This window comes from Lissotriton vulgaris, chromosome 9, assembly GCF_964263255.1.
Source record: "Lissotriton vulgaris chromosome 9, aLisVul1.2, whole genome shotgun sequence".
Taxonomy (NCBI): domain Eukaryota; kingdom Metazoa; phylum Chordata; class Amphibia; order Caudata; family Salamandridae; genus Lissotriton; species Lissotriton vulgaris.
The window spans coordinates 226217445-226240056 of record NC_141697.1 but is presented as its reverse complement, the minus strand read 5'-3'; the positions used below and the strand labels follow the sequence as shown (position 1 = coordinate 226240056).

General features: G+C 45.0%; 1 protein-coding gene across 2 annotated transcripts in view; it reads left to right on the top strand.

The window, feature by feature from the left end:
• GEMIN2 (gem nuclear organelle associated protein 2) overlaps positions 1 to 22612 on the top strand; it is a 252485-nt gene that overhangs the window by 30566 nt on the left and 199307 nt on the right. For both annotated transcript variants that reach the window (XM_086937355.1, XM_086937356.1), the window contains exons 2-4: positions 6387 to 6471; positions 8937 to 9026; positions 20473 to 20532. In XM_086937355.1, the coding sequence (XP_086793481.1) occupies positions 6387 to 6471; positions 8937 to 9026; positions 20473 to 20532 (235 nt within the window). The remainder of the gene's footprint in view (positions 1 to 6386; positions 6472 to 8936; positions 9027 to 20472; positions 20533 to 22612) is intronic.

Sequence of the window (22612 nt, the reverse complement as noted above, 5' to 3'; positions counted from 1 at the left end):
GGCGTCCTCCTCACTCCCCCTATGTATTATGTCAAGTTCACGTCCGTGAGCAGAAACACTGTCATTTGAAAGGTCTTTAAATTGCTCTCCAGGTGAAAGGAAAAGAAAACAACAAACTCGCCCACAACTGCCCATCGAAATTGAAGAAAGAAAGGAGGGTGTTATAGGTCTAGTTGTTGTATATGGCAGTCAGTTCTTATTGGTTGCTAGGCGCGCGGACATCTGTTAGTGACTAGCGTGTATATAACTGACGTCATAGAGATGAACTGGCAGAACACACCGTGACTCTGCGCAGTCACCGCTCATCGCACAAGCTCTTTCTCTTGATGAATAAAGTTTCTTAAATTCATTCCTTTCTTCTGGAATTTCTTCACTTTCATTTCACTACATATGGCGACGAGGACGGGATACGATTAATTAGCGAGCTTGTGGATGAGTCGTCTTCCAGCAGCGTATTCATTTCTTCAAGGCAAGTGACGAGATTCATTCTTTTCCATGAATAAAGATATTATTATAATTCATTCTTCGTTTTGTTTTGGGCGTCTGTGAAGCGGAATAAAGTTCTTCCTGCATGAAGCAGTGTCTGATGAAAGGACGTCACGTGGAAACAATCGCACTCGCCGAGCTGTTAGAAGATTAATTTCAGGCAAGTTCAGAGCGCTTGTTATTTCAACAGAACCTTCATCTGTTTGTACGTTTCCTTTCAACTTATGTATTCGCAGCGTTGGAGATTGAGGTGAAGTGAAGTGTTGTGAAGCTTCAGTTACAAGTGACGGTTTCGTCAGCGCAACTGTCATCTGTCAACTGCCTCAGCTGTGTGGCAATCAGTTTCTCTTCTCACACTTCATTGCGTCTGTTACGTAGGTAAGGCGACGCCATTTTGGGTGCTGGATTCACATTGAAACGCACAGCCACACCGTTGCGATCACAGGATATTCAAGATACTTACAGAAAACTAAATTCTTTTTAGTTAAGAGTAAACATAGTGAAGTATATATTCAGTTTCATGCGGTGCCAAAGAAATTAAGAGTTTATCGGTGTAAGTTAAATGATTATGGGGAGTTGCCAGTAAGATATAACGCCCGTGTCAATTCGTTGCTTCCCAGGAGAAATTGTAGTTCCTTTCATTCTTTTGTAAAGTCGAAATTCCGGGTTAATATGGATGTTGGTTGTTGGTTCTGAGAACTCAAAGGATATTATGAACTGAACAATCTAACGGGATAAACAAGAGAATCGTCACAATTAGTGGTTCCCATTTATAGAACTGCCGAGACGAGTAAAAGTCTGTCATTTTGTTTAACTTGTTTCACTTTACTATCAGGTGTTAATGCAGATTAGGTCAATCAATTTTCCACTGAACATTTATCGTTATTCTCTACATTTGTAAGTAAAAGCCATGTCGATTTAGAATCTATGTCTTTCAGCAGCAAGTAAGTGAACAAAGGTCACAGTTTCAGCGCTTCGCAGAACAGAAGGTAAACTATGTTGGTTTAGCTTAAAAGTTGAAAACGGTCTGAACTTCTTATTTTGAGTAAATAACTCTTACCTCTAATAGTATACAGTTTATTCAAATTGCTTTTTTCTTCCATAAAATTATATGTGAGTAATATTCAACTGTAAAGATCTGTTCAAGTACCGTGATACTGCATTTTATAGAGAGTGTATCTATTCTGTGTAAATCCATTTAATATTTAAAATCCGGCTTCACAATTGATATCAGAATTAAGAGTCAGGGGAAGGAAGTCACGTCATGTCCAGCGAGAGTATTTTCAATGCTCCAGTACATTTTCTCGAAATCCCAGGTAAACCGGTGATGAAATGGAAGATATGGTACAAGGCTTTCGAAAATTATTTGGTTGCAATTAATGGCAAGAAATTTGACGCCGAACGAAAAAAAAGCTATTCTTTATGGACTCTTAGGAGTTGCGGGCCAGGAAATTTTTGAAAGCCTACCAGAATATGAACCTGTTCCGGGACAGTTCATTCCCCTTGATGATTTTCATGAGGCAGTTAAAAGATTAGAAAAACAATTCGACGAAGAAGAGAACATTATGTTGGGCAGACATCGTTTTGCATTAAGGAAACAAATAGGATCAGAAAATGTAGAGGAGTATATTGGGAGTTTAAGGGTGTTAGCCACTAAGTGCGATTTTGGTGACATGGCAGATATGTACATTCGCGACCAATTTGTATTTCATTGTTTTGAGCATAAAATTCAGGAGAGATTACTTGCCTGTAAAAAACCTACATTGGCTGAAGTGGTAGATATTGCCAAGGTCAGTTGAAGGTAAAAAAGAATTAGCTAAGGTAAATGAAGAATCTTGTTCTAGTGTGTCTTACGTAAACGACAGAAGGCGAAGAGAATATAGTAACGAAAAATCATACAGTTCTAACTATAATTCAAATTCTTTCCCCATCGTATGTTTCAGATGTGGTTCCCTTAACCATAAAGCTGATTCCATAAGTTGTCCAGCAAGTAAGAAAAGATGTACTAGCTGCCTTAAGGTAGGACATTTTGCAAGCGTTTGTGGAAAATTTGACCAAAAGTACAACGGCAGAACAAACATCAATGTAGTAGTAGATTTTGATGAGAATATGTATTCCAACATTGTTATATAGCCTATTCCACGGTGTTAGATGAGGGTTTCATTCCTCTCTAGTCTCTTCCATCAGATACCAGTTATGAAGTATCTACCGTATAAGTAAGTCTATTAGTAGATCCTAAGCTGATAAGGTGTAGGATATGTTTCATGCAGAAAATAGCAAGTCATTCCAACACATCGAGCAGATAGTAAGTACAGCAGTTCACAAGAACTTATAAGAAGTTGTTCTTATGAAGGGTTTTAAATGATAAATTGTCCATTATACTCATGTATTCATTTCAAACATAGATGGTTTTATACTGAGCTAAGAAAGAATAGTTGTGGAAATGGAAACCGGACTACAGTTCAAGGGATGCTTCCTGTTTAAATCATCTTGCAAGCGGCCCAAGAAGTTAACGTTCAAAAGGATGGCTACGCTGTAGACTATTTCTTCCTATGCTCGGTTGCTGCATCCAAGATACTCTAATTTCCTAGAGACCTCTCCATATATCCTCCAAAAAACGAAGAACTTATTGGAAGGACGCAGAGCTCCTCATGGACATTATTTCACAAGTTTTGGGCTCCTTGCCACTATTCTAACGACAGCATACGCGAAACAAACGTCATTGTTTATGATGTAAGGGAGGGATATGCCTGTCTTGTTGCCACTTATAGATTGAATTATATCTCCTCAAATAGGTTGGGGTACACAATCTATACCAGGCAGTTTTAGTATAACAGAGTTTTAGGGTCCTACCTGTAGGACCCCCCTACTAAACCTAGATGAATAGTACCTTGTGTATTTAATATTAACGCTTACTTCCTGTTATTGATGTTTAGTTTTCCATAGGTGTTTAGAGGGGTGTAAGGAGTTTACTATTTTCATCATTAGTCAAATTCAGCTGTTACAACTAAAGTGTATGAGTTCATTTAATTATTTCTCCCATAGAAAGGGAGATGTTATAGGCCTAGTTGTTGTATATGGCAGTCAGTTCTTATTGGTTGCTAGGCGCGCGGACATCTGTTAGTGACTAGCGTGTATATAACTGACGTCATAGAGATGAACTGGCAGAACACACCGTGACTCTGCGCAGTCACCGCTCATCGGACAAGCTCTTTCTCTTGATGAATAAAGTTTCTTAAATTCATTCCTTTCTTCTGGAATTTCTTCACTTTAATTTCACTACAGAGGGTTTAAAAAGTACTGTGCTGCTGATTACTATTAATCAATGTGTTCCAAGTCACGTGAGGCACGAGTGACTATGGCAGCAGCCATATCTAACAAAGTTGCAGCTGCTCGCCAATTACCGCTGCTCTTCTCCCAACAATACGAACTTAAAAAGTAAATTTCAAATCTCCTGAGTTCAAATACATTTTTCTCTTGCCACATGGAAACTTGTTGTGTTGGACAATTACCTTTGCCGCCTATTGTCCCCTTTAGGCCCCCGTCCCGTCCACGCGCGCGTCCCTGCCCTCGTGCTGGCTAAGCATGACATCAGCTGGCATTCTAGAATGCCAGCTAACAGTTTATTTTGACAGTTTGAGCATTGATTCAGCCTGCAGCGAGTATGTAACCCATCTTCTGGCTGGTGTGTTGTATTCCAGAATTACAATTAAAACTTGTACAACTACTGAAGCAGAACCGCGTCCTTCTTAACCTTGATGGTGATGAGGATGGGGTTCGAACCCACGTGCGCATAGCACAATGGATTAGGATGCCATGGGAAAGAGTGGGTATAGGCATTATGGGACCCGTAAGGTACATGGAACATGTACACATTGTGGTCATGGTGGACCGTTTTTTTCTAAATCGCCTGAGATTAAGATATGCCATAAAGTGGAGACACAGGATATAGTCACATCCCTGGATAGAGTTTCCACCAGGGAAGGCATACCTAAAACTGTCGTTAGTGTCAACGGAAGCCAATTCACATCAGCGTGCTCCAAGAAGTTCATGGGAAGGAATGGAATTAAACCTAAAACTATGTTGATGTATCATTCCGCAGGAAACGGTGCGGTTGAATGCTTCAATAGAGTAATAAAAGGCACAATACAACTTGCTAACAACAATGGACTGTGTTGAATGAAAGAAGTGCACAAAATGATCTGGGCATACAGGATTGTGCCAGGAGAGAGAGCACTCACACCAGCCCTTTCGAGTTTGAGAGGAAGGACACCTTTATCAAAGGACAACGTTGGATGGCTCAAAACAGCAAGGAGAGTAGAGTGGACGAGTGCATCTGCAATGGAGAGCATCCAAAAGAAATAAGAGACCTGTAAGGAAAGATATGATAAAAAAACATAAGAGCAAAGAAATCATTATCAAAGAGGGAGACCGAGTGAGGGTGACAAAGTGGTTTTGTTGAAAAGGGGCAAATAGATTTTCTAAACCGTTTAGTAGTGGAGAAAGTCTTCTGCAATTCTGCCTTCCTTAGCGATGGGAAAGTGTGGCAAAGTGTGGCATGCATCCGCGCTATCAGCTTATACATCTACAGAGGGAGAAAGGGACGTTGGAACAAATTATCAGAGCACTGCCGAATCGCCACAACATGAGGAACAGGAGGACACTAATAAGAAGGATAACTGTGACCGGTTGATCAATGAGGAATCTGAGTCGGAAGGAGAAGGGAACTGCCCACCTGCATTATCCCAATACAATCGCAACGTGGTTGGTACTGACCAGGCGCACATTGAGTCCATCGGGGAATACAGAGACGCAGGCTCAAGTAGTTCGGCTGAGTTATACGGCGGAGTGAGCGATTGTAAGTCAGAGGAAGATCTGGATCCTGAGGAAGTCATTAAGAAAGAAGGAGACCACATCATTAACAATGCTGAGGATTTTACGGGTACTGAGAGCAACATATAGTCTGAGGAAGATCATGGAAAAGAAGGTGACACAGCGAAGGAAGCAGTATGTGTCAGTAGGCGAGGCCGAAGTATTGTGAAGCCCAGCAAGTACAAAGACATTGTTTGTGACTAACAGACTATGTCAGTGGTTATACTCCTTCTCTTGCGACGAACCCCGTGGCAATATACATAATATGGGGCAGTAAATGGGATTCCTGTGCCCACAGTGTTAAATGCGTACATATATACATCTTTGATAGAAAAGCAGACGTTTGAGGTGAGCAGATCTAGAGTGTTGCAAAAACTACCATAACCATCATGCCTGTATTCACGACGCCCATTGGGGCGGGACTTACCAATGAATAAATGTGATGTTTCCATACTTCCTGCTTCTTCCGTCATCTTTGCCAGTGAACAAGAGCAACAACCTATGCTCGAAACGCGTATGGCTTAATTGGAAAGCTTGAGGCATGCTGTCAACCCTGCTACCTGTGGCGGTTTGTGTGTTACCCCTCCGAGTGCGGCAATTCCTAAAGGGCAACTTTTGTGGATAGAATATATATATATATATATATATATATATATATATACACACATATATACACACACGCATACTACATTTACCTTAATACTGATATACTTATATATTTTTTGTGGTAATAGTAGGCACTGTAAGTACGGGTCGTAATTTGCATGCATGGTTTAGATTGCGTTGTAATTGCGGTGTCCCCTTTTTTATGGACTCGTTAGCAGTAGAAATGAAAATGTGGGCCTAAAAAAGCCTCTTTTCTAATGGTACGTTTTCTGGAAAACCATTCTGCATAGTTGTAGTACCATTTTTTTACATTTTTCTTTTTTTTTTTACATTTTCTTTCTTTATTACAAGTTCAGAAACTGTTTAGCCCAAGGATGCTTCAAACATGCATGAAAATAATGAAATAATTGTTTCATTTTTAGGATTGAAGCAGCCCGATGCCCAGATGTGGTTGTGGCACAGATAGACCCAAAGAAACTGAGAAAGAAGCAAACTGTGAACATTTCGGTAATGTTTTTTTGTTTATTTGTTGATTTTTTTAAATTTTTTACATTTTTTACTTCGCACTTTAAATTTTAGTCGCGCAAAATTTAAATTGTGTGGCCTGTATGCTAGTGCAGTTCTAATATATTAGCAAAATGTGTACTAGATTGATAAACTGCTCCCAGATACAAAAGAGACTTATTTTATTCAGCTATTCATTTGCTCACTAGGCATTCCTGCATTTCTCATTATATTCTGCCATGCATATGTGACACTCCAAATGTGCTTGGGTTAAACTGACTCCTCCGCAAACTCCCTGTTGTTCAAATAGTTAAAAGCCTTCCTATGTAGTCAGTGTAATAACTAAGTTCGCAAGAACGTGGTGGATAACCACAAGTTTGAAATAGAGAGCCATTTTGTCAATCTTGCCTCGTATAACTGACTTAAAACTTGTTTTGTTTGCAATACAAAAAGCAAACCACTGTTTAAGCTATTAATTTAAATTATTTTGGGTGCAAAAACTTTAATATTTGACTATGTAACCTATTGTTCTGAAACTCTGGGCGGGACCTCTGTATCCCATTGCCCGTTTTCACAGTTAAATAGTAATTCTGGCAGCGGTATAATGCTGAGACTCAGACATGTAAAATGTACTGCTTGCGTGTTTGAGTGAGCTTGCTGAGTTTCAAACTCCACCTTATGTTATACGTTTGGATAGGAACTGTTTAAACACCATTCTTGTGACATTGTACTAATTAATGGAAATATGTCTGTTTTTGCAAACGTCTTTTGTTTACGAAACCGATCTGCTCCTTGTTGTGGACTACCTTCAGTGAGTTAGAATTGGGTACCTTCTTACTCCTGCCAGCCAGGTAAGGTACGGAGAAGGTGTGCCTACATAATTATTTCCCAAGAACAATAAACATCCTTTGACCAGATCTGATATACATTGACCAAAGAACAGAAGCTGTCAGCTGTCATACAAGGAATGACTGGAGGGGAGGTTGACATTAATCAGGAAAGGGGAGTTCCTGATCCCAGACCTCTTTAGAATTTTGAAGGATTGAGGTTTGAAACTGGACAGTGGCAAGCAGCGGCATAGCGCGGGTTGCCAGCAAATATCCTTTCAATTTTCTTTAAAAAAGTTTGTGCCCCTAAAGTTTTTACTCCTGGGGCAAGCACCCCCCCCCCCCCCCCCCCCCCCTCCCTTCCTCCCACACCAACACGCTACGCCACTGGTGGCAGGATCCCACAAAGATAGTCATTTATTGTAGCCTCAAGATATGGCATGGGGAGATAGGAACAAGTGTGTTTATCTTTGATCAAGAAAATGAGAACGTATTATTTTATTTCTCCTTCGGTCTCTCACCTTGTGTGAATCATCTAACGCATGTTGCTGGCTGTGAGGACATGTTCTGTCTGACTCTGGCCCACCTTGGAGAATACATTGTTCACCAGCACCGATTTCTGTGGCGCAGGCCAATGGTGTGTCCTAACTGGCTCAGGCATGGCCGAAGTGGCACCATAGAGGATCTTTGATGTCCCTTGAATCAGTTTCCTTACAGAGGCTAGTGAAGTACCTTATCTAAATGTTGTTCCAGAGGGACATGTATGGTACACAGCTTGACAATCTTTGACTTCTGTCACTCATAATTGCAGATTAAAAGACATCTGTTATAGGAATAATAATGGACTTCAGTCTGAAATGATGGAATACTCAAGGAAATTCTGAATAGGACTTTACCCTGTTGATAGAGGAGAGCAGACTGAATCCAATCCAGTCTGCCCCGCTACAGTCCACTTCAGTCTGCCCTGCTTCAGTCCAATCCACCTCATCCCAATTCAATCCACCCCGCTCACTACCTAGCCCTCTCCAATCCACCAACTACAATCCAAAGCAATCGGCCCCTTTCCAATCTGCCCCAATTCAATCCAAAAACAATTTGCTACAATGCAAAGCAGCCTGCCCCACCCCAGTTTGCTCCAATCCAAAATAGTATGCCCCACTCCAGTCCCCCTCACCCCACTCCAATCTACCCCAATCCAGTTCAAACCACCCAACTCCAGCCCACCACAATCTGCCCAAATCCAATTCGCTCCACTTCTATCCACTCCAAGCTAGTCCACCCCACACAAGTCCAATCTACCAAAATTCACCCCACATCTATCCAATCCACCCTACAGCAAACTAATCTACTCCAGTCCACCCGACCCTTTTTCAATCCACAACACTCCTCCCCATCCAGTCCACTCCAATCCATCCCACTCAACCTGAATCCATCCCGCCCACTCCTCTTCTACCTACTTTTGAAGCTGGCTTCAGTACTTTTAGAGGGGTCGTGCTCACCAAGCCATGCACCGTTCTCACATTCTGCAGCTTTCACTTAATCTGATTTCTGAAGCCTATAGGTATTCTCTAATCTATTTTCTGATTAAGAAAACCTTGCTAGGATTCTCTTGACAAACCGTTTGTAACCTCTGTTTTGCAGCTCTCTGGATGCCAACCAGCCCCTGAAGGATTTTGCCCAAGTTTAAAATGGCAGCAGCAGCAAGTGGCTCAGTTTTCAGCTGTTCGCCAGGTAAAGATGAACTTTATTTTACATTTCTACCGTAGAAACTGGTGGAGGTAACCTGCAACCTCTTTTGCCTTCCCACCCATGGTGGGTTAACCGGATCTAAGGCTATTGCAAATGCAATTGAGAAAAAAATAGTGGTGTTATTTAGCCTCCTGTTTTTCTTTAGACTTGATAGAGTACACGAGTAACAGAGAGTATAAGAAATGAAGCTTCACTAACAAAATAATGGAGAAGGAGCAAGTGTGTCAGGAAATGAAGTGGCTACCATACAAAGAGATTGTAGAGCATTCTGACTGTTGGTGGCTCTGTGTTCTCTTTCTACCTTGGTTAGGAGCGGTCCTGTTACATGGATTATATGTGGTCTCCATGTTTTTTTTTAACAACAAATTTTATTGATTTTTCCAGCGTACCAAATGGGTGAAGCCCAACGGGGATATTACAAATTAAATGTATGAAAGAAAAAAAACAATGGTACATTGTATAGAGCCCAATGAGGTCGCAAAACAACAAACAACAAACTACAAAACTACAAACAGCACAGTACACACATGTAGAACATTGCAAGTTCATTATATATAAATTACTAGCAACAAAGTCTAAGGCAGTGCATTAAATAGGTGAGTTGCTAAACAGCAATCTTTCAATGGGGTCATGGGTTGCAGACTGCAACATTGGGGGCAGGTCTATGCCTCTGTATGCAGCCCAACGAGACCAGATCTTTCCCTGTTTCTGTCTGCACCCTCTCGCCTGAAAAATACCAGTCTGGGGGTCAAGCAGACTAATCCATGCCAGGACACAGCCCAGGCAGGACGTTGCGTTAGTCCAAAATGGCTGAATCGCCGTGCAGCTCCACACCGTAAGAAGAAAAGAGCCATCAGCAGCATATGGGAGACTGGATTGCACCCATTTTCCATAACCTGTGGTAAGTGTATTTATTTATTTGTGTTTTATAGAGCGCGAACTTGACCTGTTACGGTATCAGAGCGCTTTACAGGAAAACATAGCCATGTACAGAGTAGGCATAGCTTCATCCAGTTATGGATCGAATGAAGAAGGGCAGGGTGCAGGGTACTTGAGGGAGATAGGGCACGTATTTACAGAATAAATATCCAAATAATCAAGATGAGATAACCTATTTACAGATTACTTTGACCAATGTTCGCGACAAGGCCCCAGGTTTCTGATGGGGTGAGCTAGCTAATCTGAAGGGAGGCAATAGATGGCAATAGATCAAGGCCGTGGTGTTGGTGGAGGCAACATTTAAACCAGATATTTGCTCATGAGGAATGATTTGGCATACTTTTTGAAGCGAGTCAGAGAGGGTATTCTTCTGATCTCCAGTGGGACAGAGGTCCATATTCTTGGAGCAGCCCCGGAGAAAGCCCGATTGTAGTTTTTTTTTTTCCCTGAAAGCGTGCAGGTTGGAGCAGGAAGTCTCTGGCAGATCAGGAGTTTCTGATTCCTCTGGAAATCACAAGTTTCTGCCTCAGATATGCAGGGGAGTTAGAATATAAGGCCTTGTGTGTGATGCATGCTACTTTGAGCTGTATTCTTGCCTCCAGGGGAAGCCAGTTGAGAGCTTTCAAGTGAGGGGAAATGTGGTCGTATTTCCTCGTGTCTGTGAGTAGTCTGGCGGCCGCGTTCAGGCAGGCTTTTAGAGGTGCCAGGGAGATCTTGGGTAGACCCGAGAAGGGAGAACAGTCATATTCAAGTCTAGAGATGACAAGTGCTTGGACTGCCATTTTTAGGTTGAGTGTATCGAGGAAGGGTTTTAGTTTCCTAAGATAGCTAAGGTGGAATCTGGCTGATTTGGCCATTGAATTGATGTGGTCCCGCATGTTCCGATTTCTGTTGAGGGTGATTCCCAGGGATTTGACCGAACCCACGGATGGTTGGTGGGCAATTCAAGGCTGTGATAGCCTTAATCCATGATTGAATCTCAGGGTTGGTGTTGGGTGGGGCGATCAGGAGAAATTCCGTTTTCTTTGCGTTTAGTTTGAGTTAATTGAATGCGAGCCATTGGACAGTGAGTTTCAAGGCTTTGTTCAGGGAGATGATCTCTTCGAGAGATGAGGGTTTGATGTAGATCTGAGTGTCATCAGCATACATATGATAGGAGATCCTAGCAATGCGTAGTACTTCGGTAAGCCGTTCCAGTTGAAGATTGAAGAGGGTGGGGGAAAGTGTTGATCCTTGAGGGACTCCAATCGTGACAGGGGATGGTGCTGATAGGTTGCAGTTGACAAGGAATCTCTGGGACCGGTTATGGAGGAAGGATCTGAACCATTCTAGAACAGTGCCATTCAAACCCATCTTGAATTTGAGGTGCTAGAGTAATTTGTCATGGTTGACCGGGTCGAAGGACGAGGATAGGTCCAGGAGGATTAGGAGACTGGTTTTGCCTTGGTCAAGGGCTTGGAGAGCATCATCAATGTTATGTTAGGTTATGTTATGTTATAAAATTTTATAGAGCGCACAGCTGCCCCAGCAAAGGGGCGTCCCGGCGCTAAACTCCAGAACAGAAAAAGAACCATGAGCAAAGTAGTGAATAGAGATCTCCCCCTACATTTTTTTTTTACAGAAATAGATGGATTTTTATAGCTTTCCTAAAAACGGACAAACTTTGAATTCCTCTGATGTAAGATGGAAGAGCATTCCAGGCTTTAGCTGCAAGAAGACTAAAAGAACGTCCTCCCGCTCTATTACGTTTGACCCGAGGCACTTCGACCAGATTTTGGCCTGCGGAACGTAAAGTACGCGGAGGAACATACAAGTTCAGAAGCGGGCAGAGCATCCTGGGAGTTGTCAGTCTTAAGATTTTAAACGAAATACAGAGAGTCTTAAACTGTATTCGTTGGGCTACAGGTAACCAGTGGAGCCTTCGGATGGTCGCAGAAATCGAGCTGAATTTAGGCAAGCCTACTAGAACTCTAGCAGCCGCATTTTGAATGCGTTGCATTCGGACGATTTCTGCCTGATTTGCGCCCAACAATAATGAGCAAGCGTAATCAAGTCTAGACATCACTGTAGCCTGGACTATCATCTGTCTGGTCTCAGAGTCAGAAAGTTTTAAGACGAGTTTCAGACTACGCAGGATGCCACAGCAAGTGGCAGCAACTTTCTTTGTATGAGTGGAAAATCTAAGAGTCTAGTCTAGCCAGACTCCGAAATTTTTCACTTCTACCTTCGGTTCCGGAGCTTTCACCAAAGTAGCTGGCCACCAGTGGTCTCCCAATAGATAGGTGTTCCTACCAACCAGTAGAACCTCAGCCTCAGCCTTGGCCGCATTAAGCTGTAAGCAGTTGGCTGTCAACCAGTCAGCCACTGCAGACAGCCCAGCCCAGCTCTGAATCTGACATGATCCCCGGTTGCACCCTCCGATAGGGCAACCACCAGCTGCGTGTCGTCCGCGTATGAGACTATGTTAAGGTCCCACATCCCAGCGACCGCAGCGAGCGGCTGCACATAAAGGTTGAACAGGGTGGGGCTCAAGGCTGAGCCCTGAGGAACACCCTGCTCGATGGAATGCGCCCTCGAAAGAAAAGGAGGGGTAGAAACAAGTAAGGATCTTCCTGACCGGAAAGATCTAAACCATGCAATTGCCAGATCAGTGACCCCTGCTTCTTCGAGCTGATGGAGCAGAATCTGATGTGAAACAGTGTCAAAGGCGGCACTTAGGTCCAACAGGACCAGTGCCGCCGTTTGACCCTGATCAAGAGTTAAGCGAAGATGCTCAGTCATAGCAAGCAACGCTGTCTCAGTGCTATGGCCGGCGCGGAACCCATGTTGAGTTTTATCCAGAATGTTATTGGTATACAATACGGTGGAAAGTATTGAATTCACATGGGATTCTGCAATCTTCGCTGCCCATGGAAGCAGGGAGATCGGTCTAAAATGTTCTGGCTTCAGAGGGTCCAAAGTCGTTTTTTTTTTAATATGGGTGAGACCCATGCTTGCTTCCATTTAGCTGGGACAGTAGCCGATGAAAATGAGGCATTGATAAGGCTGTGCAGAGGAGCCAGACAGCATGATGCGGCGTCTCTAAACTGTGCCGGCTTAAGGGGATCCGCAGGTGATCCAGATTTAATTTTCCTAGTTAGAATGTTGAACTCCTCCCAAGAAATTTGTGGAATTGCCATCAAAAGGGAGGCAGGACTAGGTTTCACCAAGGAGGGAAGATTCGGCTCCTTCACAGGGATGAAAACTTGATAATGTTAGTAAAGATCGGATCTGGTACATGGCCACCAATGTGAGTGGGGTCCTTACAGTCTGGAAGAGCTGAAAAGCGTCCAGGTCCTCAATCAGGGTACGAATAGTAGGATCGTGCTCCAATTCAAAATGGAGATTAAGATCACCCAGGGTGCTAAAATTCGCTTTCCCCACAGCAAACGACCAAAAGAGAAGTCCCAAAACAACCTACAGCACCCGGGGGCCTCTAAATCAACAGCCCTGAGAAGGTATAATGAGTATTAATAGATATACTAAAAATCGCACATTCTCCTCTCTCCATGTAGACTTTCTCAAAGCGGCAGCCATAGGCTGCTCTCGTAATCACAGCAATTCCACCTCCTCTGGTGGATCTGTTAACCAAAGATATCGAATAGTCAGGAGGTAGGGCTAGGTTCGGAATGGACAGTTGGTCTTCCCTCATCCATGTTTCTGTTAAGAACAGGATGTCCGGGGATTCATCAACTATGAGATCTAAAACTTCCGCATAATGCTTCATTAAAGATCGAACATTCAGTTGTTGCACCTTTACCTGTTGTTGCATCTGAGGATTACAGGAGGCTTTAATAGTGGTCCGAATGGGAGGAGAGAATTGACCACACTGACAGAAACACGGGCCACTCAAAGGATACAAATTCATACAGCCATCTCGCTGTTTTGGGGCGCAGCTCATAGAAGTCCTCTCGCGAATAAAAACCCCCATTCGGCGAGGTTTGATCAGCGTCTCTGGCGAGAGGCGACGTCCTGGCGCGGATCGGCGCAGACGGGCACGCCCAATGATGTGAAGCATAGTGATTTGGGTGCTGTGCCCTGGTCTAAATCCAGATTGGAAGTCATCAAGCAGGTGGAAGTTGTTGATGTGTTGACTTAGCTGCTGTTGCACACATTTCTCCATCCCGTTGGCTAAGAGGGGGATGTTGGAGATGGATGTGAAGTTGTCAGGGGAGGCTGGATCCAGTGACTGCTTTTTCAGAATGGGGAGGACTTGGCCGGCTTTTAGATAGTCTGGCATCGTTCCTCGCCTGAGAGAGGCGTTCATTATTGTAGTCCAGCTAGGAATAATGGATTGGGCGACGGCAGCTAGGCAGTTTGAAGAAAGCGGGTCATTAAAATGGTTATTAGGGTTTAGAGAAGATAGGATTTTGGACACTGCGTCGTCGTCATAGTTTGAAGTCAGTCCAGTGAGCATGGTTTTTGGGTGAAGCCTGTGGGGGTAACGTGTCTGGAGAATGCGGGTCGAGAGGTGTTTGGGGGTATGTGATGGAGTTGAGTTCTTTTACGAGGGCTGAGATTTTGGCAGCAAAGGAGGAGAATTCCTCCGAGTATATAAGAGACATTGGAGTTTTTTTTGAAGTTTTGGCCAATTTGTTGGATTGGTGTTTGACTAGTTCGAAGAGCTTTTGGGGTCTGTTCCTGGCCTTCTCTAGTGCAGTTCTAAAGAAGTCTTTTTTGGACTTGAGTATGTTCCTATTGTAGGCATTTCTGGCCTGGCGCATGAGTTTTAGATGGGCGGCAGAAGGGTGCTGCCTTCAGGATCTTTCAGATTGTTGGAGGACTCTCCTCTCGTTGTTAAGGGATCCCGTGAACCAGGGGTTTCTGTCTTTGATTTGGGTTCTTTTCGACTTTAGTGGGGCTAGATCATCCAGGATGTTTGAGATAGATGCAGAATAGTGATAATTGAGGCCGCTGACTGTTGTGATATGCGAGGGGGAGGAGGGGAGGCCGGATTTACAGCGAGCCTCTAGTTCTCTGCGGTCCAGGTTCTTAGTGTCTCTGATCCAGTGTTTAGGAATCACCGGTTGCGATGCCCTAGTCTTGTGGGTGCCAGGTAGGAGAAAGGGGATGGCGTGGTGGTCAGACCAGTCGCATTGGTATATAGAGATGAGCTTGACTGTTGTTTCTTTGGAGGTAATGCAGTCAAGGTGGCCCCTTTTGAATGAGTTGGGAAGTGAGCAGGCTTGGGTCAGGGCTTGATCGGCCAGGAGGTCCTTGATGGCGTTGACATGTGAATCCTTTGGATCGTTCCAGTGAAAGTCACAAAGGAAAATGTAATTGGCAATATTGGGACTCTTAGCTGTGATGATTTCCATGAGGTGATGATTTCCATGAGGTGATTTCCATGAGATGATTTCCTATGGAGGTACTTAAACTTAATGAGTCTATATCTGGTGGACATCGCAGCGTACCGAGGGCTAGCCAGGGCTTCAGCCCAGTCCTCATCCGTGAGGGCCGGCTGGTCGGCTGTCCACGCCGCTCTGGTTTTGCGGATAGTGGTTTTGGTGTTTGCATTGAGTGTCTAGTAAATTTGCCTGATTTTGTGATTCCCCCAATGTTTGCCATCAGTAGGCGGCCCTCCAACAGATGGAACTCAGGAAGGGTCTTCAGCCGTCGAACCAGGGGGTCCAAAGCATGTCGGAGTTGCAGGTAACAGTGGAACTGGGATTTATGAAGATCGTAATCGGACTGTAGCCTTTGAAAGGATTTAAGCGTAGTGCCCTACATAACCTCCCCTGGGTGGAAATCCTCATAAGGTCCCATTTACAAAATCCAAAGAGCAGTTGCTATCCTGCCCTCCTGCACACATAAACCATAAATGCTCATTCTCTGCACTTCATGTTTTAGCACAGCACCCAGTTTTAGTTTTTACTACTTTAATCTTGTGTGTCACCAATCATGCCATAGACTTCCAGTGAACATGCTTTTTCTTTCGATCTGTATTTATCAGGATTTAGTAACGTAGTAAATTCAAGTAACTGACACTTTTGGAGGGCCCGAGGCAGCTTTCATCAGAGGTAATAAGGAAAGGCATGCCCTCTGAGTGACTGTTTTTAATAATCGCCATAATATTAAAATTCAGCACAATTCACTGCAGCTATTTTATCTGCAGCCGTTTGAATAGTGATGAATGTTCAGCTATAAACTTAAAAGCCAGCAGCTGGCCAAACAACATTAACTACACACGATTTTCTTAGTGACCATTACGCTGTGTGTTGCTTTGTGCCCTCTGACTGCATGTACTGCGCAGCCTCTTCCTGGACACTGAGTGCTATAGGGGTGAGGGAGCTCACTCCTCATGCTGAGCGCAGAATCTTCCAGCTCAAGCATGTAAACAGACAGCTGCAGGGCTGAATCTGCCTCCATCACAGCTCTCCTCCTTCCTTCAAGTTCCCCTTCCCCCTCCACCTACTACTCAGACTCCTCCCCTCCCCTCCTCTATCGTACTTTCCGTACTTCCTGTGCTACAGGCAGAAGAACCCGCTCCTGTTCTTTTACTTGTTTTAAATCTCTTGGTGCTACAAGGACTTCAGTTCACTTTCGAGAGCTTCAATCCAGGTTCGGTACTTGCCTCATAATGCTTCAAATCACCTCCTAAGTAATGACGTCTTTCGCCATATTTACTTGACCACTACATGTTTTTTGGTATATTTACCGTAAAGTGTGCTTTATCTACACTGGAGAGAACAAAATATAGGAGACGGGATAGCTTCATAGATATGCAAATTTCATCTACTGCAATGCCTTTTAAGTATAAAACGAGCTCTCCGTCAGGAAGTTACGGCTCTCTTGGCCAAGGGAGCTGCTAAGCGAGTACCTGTACCTGTCCCTGGCGGAGAAGAACCATGCGTAGCCACGAAAGGGGTAAAAGGCAGACTGCACAGGACGAGAGGTGGCAGCGAGGACCAAGAATCTGTCCATAACTCTAGAATCCTTGAATCACTCGAGGTCATGGTCCTTCTCCGACTCGCTGCTTCGAGCCGGTTCTGGGACCGGAAGTTACGGCACTTGGAATTCACTATCAACGTGGCGAAGTTAAACCTGATTCCCTCTCAGAAGCTCCTTCTCATTGGAGCAGTTCTGGATACAGCAGTTTCGGCCCTGTTCTCCAGACCAGCGAGTCCGGGATTTTCAGGTTATGATGCCGATGTTTCACCCTCTATCCCGGATTTCGGTGAGAATGACCCTGAGGCTACTGGGCCTCATGTCCTCCTGTATCCTGCTGGTGGACCATGCCTGGTGGCATATGTGGCCTCTGCAGTGGGACCAGAAGTTCCAGTTGGCGCAGCATCAGGGGAATCTTTTCAATTGTGTCCAGATCTCAGAGGACACTGCTCACCAATTGCAGTGGTGGCTAACGAGCCAGGACTGGGTCGGTCAACGGCAGATCCCTCTCCCTTCCCCCAACCAGACCTCATAGTCGTGACTTATGCGTCACTTCTGGGATGGGGCGGCCACATGTGAGAGGCGGAGATCAGAGGCCTCTGGTCTCCGGCGGAGTTTGGGCTTCTTACAAACCTGCTGGAACTCCGTCTTGCACTGAAAGCATTCCTTCCTTCTGTGAAAGGAAGAGTAGTGCAGGTGTTCAGACCACACCGCCGCCATGTGCAACAAACGGGGCGGGGTGGGGTTGTGGACCCTATGTCAAGAGGCTCTCCGCCTCTGGACGTGGCTGGAACATCAGGGTATGTCCCTGGTGGTTCAACACCTGGCAGATTCCCTGAACGCATGTTGGATCAAGAATGGCGTCTTCACTCGCATGTGGTGCAAGGTCTCTTTCAGTAGTGGGGAGAGCATTGGTTCTGTTCGCCACCGAAGAGAATATGCAATGTCAGAAGTTCTGCACGTTGGAATTTCCTAGGTGGAACTCGCTCGGGGACGCTTTTCGTCGCGAGAGGAATTGCGGTCTTCTAAACGCCTTTCCGCCTCTACCACCTCTGCTCAGAGTGCTGAAGAAGATCAAGCGCGACGGGACCCAAGTTATTCTTGTGGCTCCGGATTGGGCACGGAGAGTCTGGTATCCCAAGCTCTTGAACATGGCCATTGTTCCTACGATCAGACTGCCTCTTTGGGAGGATCTTCTGTTGCTCTAGCAGCAGGGTACTGTCCTCCACCTGAACCTGTCCGGCCTCCAGCTGCTTGCGTGGAGATTGAGTGGCGACAGTTGACCGCTTTTGACCTTCCTCCCAAAGTCTGTAATGTCCTCTTGGCAGCCAGGCGACCCTCCACAAAGACGGTAAACTCCTGTAGATGGACCAATTTTTGGCATGGTGCAGAGCAAAGGCTCTGGAAAGGCTCTGGATCCCCTCTTTTCTGCACCTCTTTCAGAGGTTCTCCTCTTCATTCTTTCTTTGGCCCGGCAGGGCTCTGCTCTGGGCACCCTTAAAGGCTATCTTTCCTCCATTTCGGCCTTTCTTCGTCTTCCTGATCAGCCTTCTCTTTTCAAGTCCCCTATTGTAAATAGATTTCTTAAGGGCATTACTCACCTCTTTCCTCCTATTCCTTTCGTAATGCTCCAGTGGGACTTGAATATGGTCTTAACGTACCTTATGTGTGCTCCTGTCGAGCCACTTCATAATTTTCCTCTTAGACTTCTTGACCTTAAAGACTGCTTTTCTGGTTGCCATCACCTCTGCTCGCAGGGTGAGTGAGCTTCAGGCTCTTTCTTCTAAACCACCTTTCCTTGCTGTTCATCCGGACAAAGTTGTCCTTCGAACTAGACCGACTTTTTTTTTTCTCCCCAAAGTGGTTACCTCTTTCCACATAGGACAGACCATCTCTTCTCCCACCTTCTTCCCACCCCTGCATCCTTCTAAAGAGGAGGAGAGGCTCCACCGTCGGGATCCAAAATGTGCGCTATCATTTTATCTGTATTGCACAAAACCATTCCGGATGGACGATTAGCTCTTTGTTGGCTATGTGGGTGCCAAGAAAGGTCGGACCGTGCAAAAACGAACCATCTCTTGATGGGGCGTTCTTTGCGTTAAAATCGGTTATTCCTTGGTCAAAAAAGGATGCGGGCCCATTCCACCAGGGCGACTGCAGCCACTATTGCTTTTGGACGTGGAGTCCCCCTCGATGACGTCTGCTAGGCAGCCACTTGGGCATTATTGCACACATTCAATAAACATTACTGCCTGCATCTGAGAGATGGTTTCTTTGGTCGTTCAGTTTTCCAGGACTATCTGGTGTGAACTTGGTTCGCAGACCCACCTGGTTGGTATTGCTCTGGTATTTATTCTAAGGTAAGGAATCTATAACCAAAAGTCTCTTTCAGATGAACAAGTTATTTATCTTGTGTAACGATATAGCTGTAAGAGACGTATGTTAGTTATAGATTCCTTATCACCCCAACCATCTCCCCCGTTCTGCGAACTGTCTTCTAGAGCAAGGGACTCCCTTCAGGTGTCTAGTTTTGTGCTCCAGTGGTCCGTGTCGTGCATGGCTCTGCGCTTCTGGTGTGGATTTTAGTGTAAAGAACTGACGTCACCATGCAGGTGGGGTGTCTAAGTAGATACCGCGGCATCATTCCGGCAATCATGACGCCACCTACCAACGTGCAGGGGTATTGCTGAAGAAACATTCTCCGGATCCAGTCGGATGCCTGGGGGTAATTCTAAGGTAAGGAATGTATAACTAATATATGTCTTACAGATATATCGTTACCAAAGGGAACTAACATGTTCTTTATTATCACTGCAATGTAACTCTCCTGAATATAGGCAAGTAGTCATTGGCTTGTTGGATTTTTTTATTTTGTTTATTTTTTCATGCTAGATCTTGCCAGTAGCTAGACTATTGGATTCCCATTCTGATCTGTACACTAGCTCCCGGTCAGTCCAAATCGGAGAATGTCAAGTCTTGTCTGTGGCCTGACAAAACTGCCAGGTGTTCTGCCTGTAGGCAAGCGGCAGACTGAATTTTTTTAAAATATGTAACTTATTCACGTTACTGTCCTTTTGACATGTATGTGTCATCAAATACATGCAAATGCATTGATACCCTGATAGTGCTAGAAGTGCTTGCATGGTTTGATCCACCATTGGCTCATAACAGATCTTCTTCAGTTTAAGCCTGCATATGGAAGATTGGTCTTCCAAAAAAGATTCTCCACCACTGAGTTTCGAATGGCGATAAAGATTTGCCTCTTTCCTCAACGTATAAATAATTTCACAGTAGCATGCACTTTTGATGTTTGCTTTGCTGTGTACAAATGCATATATGAGCCACTGTTTCTGTGTTCTACTTCTACACAGCTGTTCAAAATACTAGTTGCTGAACTTTCACCAGAACAATCTGTTTCAGTAGATCTAAAGTGCATTTGTAATAACTGCAAGTAAAACAAGAAGGCAGCCTGACTGCAAATGTTTGTAGGGGGGCAGACACAATAAAAACATCCTTTATAGAATTGTCCAATGTGAATCTGTTTTGTCTTTCCATAACACAGAGTTTGCACAAACACAGAAGTCATTGGACGTCCCAACCTTTGGATAGCAATGTGGCAATGGTATGTATGATCGTTAAAGATGTTGTGTAACCATGTATGTTTTTATTTAAGACCTTCTTAGTTTGGACTTTACTTAGCACTTATTCTTGATGTATAATTAAAGATGCTTAATACATCACACCTTGTTCATGACAAATGCTTACATTTACTGCTTTCGCAAACCATTCAGTTGCTATAAAATATGAAACACTTACCTGTCAAATGTTCTCCGCGCAATACTTGACTTATTTGCATGTACAACTCCTATTTGATATCAGTTGACAACTTTAGACCAGCCAAGTCATCACCTATGTAGCTAATATACTGTAAGTTCAGGCATTGAGGCCCAAGATGGAGAGACCTCTGTTTGCCCTGGATAAGAAGGATTCTAAATTACTACTTTGCAGCCTACTCTTTTCACAACTATATCATGCACTGCATATCAAGGTTCGAGGGGGTGCCCCTTTGTCAGCAGCCTTGGTCGCCAAAGAAAAATAAGGGGGCTCTAAATCTTAGGAGAACTGTATCCTAATGGCTAGGTGTCACTCCCAGTTAGTGCTTTAAGTATTGTAGCACTTGTTGGTTCACCCCCCCCCATATGACCCATACAGGGAGGGAGCCTATGCTCCTGGTGTTTCTCTTTGTTGTGCCACTTTATATTTGGTTTTCCGTAACTAGGAGGTGTGTCTGCTTGTTTTAATGGTAAATTCCAGTGACGTGTATTGCAGCCCCTCCTTCTCGGCTATGCTGTTTCTCGTACCCCTCATCCTTCCTGGGCACGTTATTAGCAATATTTTTTTTCATTCCTTGTCCAATGATTAGTCTCTTGCTTGACCTCCGGTCGATGTCCGTTCATGTGACTTTTCATTCTTCTGAAACTGACTTATGTCTCTGTATGCTTTTGACTGAATAATTGATGATCTAGCAGTACTATCTGTCTCAAATCTATGTAGCAGCAGCATCCTACAACTGTTGTCCAACTGTCAGTGCTGCTGCAGCAACATCTTCAGCGGAACACGGAGGCGGCCTGGCGGCAACCGGTAAGAACGGGGCCTGGCGCTGGTAGGTGCCCATAATATAAACACGGCTGGCACTCACCGCTACCTGGAGAGTCATTGAGGCCTAGGGCGCGGAACGCAGGCTCTCCAATAACTGTGGGGACATTGGACACCGAGAAGGGAGTCGGGCGTACGAGAGCAGCGAAAGCCAAGACAAGGGGGCGAAAAGGGCGAGACGGGTGGCAGACCAAGTTATCTTGCTCCTGGATCCACTTTGGCTATCCGCGGGAAGAGAGACCCTCGCCCTTTGACCGTATCTGCTGTGTATGTCATTTGCTGGCACCTCCGGACGCTGTGGCCGAGTCTGTGGTGAGGACCCAGCTGGAGGGGAATTCTATATTCCGCTCAAGTGGTGAGGCGCCTATGAAAACTTTACTGACTACACCTGCAAAGCTCCTGAGAGGGGGACGCACACTGTGGGATTGGAATCGGACTGTCCTCAAGCGCCTTGACGTGGCACCTTGCTGGGGAAGGAACATCTAGACCTGCCGGTAGTCGATTGGCACGCACCATTGACCCTCCTGACAAGTGCGGCGAGTCTGGTAATTTGAGGGCCTCATTGCCGCTGCTGTTGGTCCGGCGTCGGGAGCGTCGATGCCCACGGCGCAGCAACTTGCAATGGGCAGGCTGAGAGACAAGTCACAGCCGAAGCAGCAGGGCCCGGGTGGCCCCGACGCGCCACAGGATCAGCGGAGGACTGATATGGAACCTGCAACAACCCTGGCAGCCAAAATGGACACTGTCCTGGCGGCAGTGGAGTGTATTGGGACTACCTTAGCACAAACTAAGACTTTCCTGGAAGAACGGCTTGACAAAGTCACCTCTGACTTCACGCTGTTGCATGCGGATCACCGCAAACTGTCGGAATCAGTCGCCGCGCAGCGCCAAACAGTCCAGGAACTGCAGCCGGTGGTACACAGCCACGCCTCTGCTTTGCAGGATCTAATTGACAGGGTTCATGCACTTGAGGATCGCGCGGAGGATGTGGAAGGGCGCTCCCGACTCAGTAATGTCCGGGTAGTGGGCCTGCCAGAAGGGGAAGA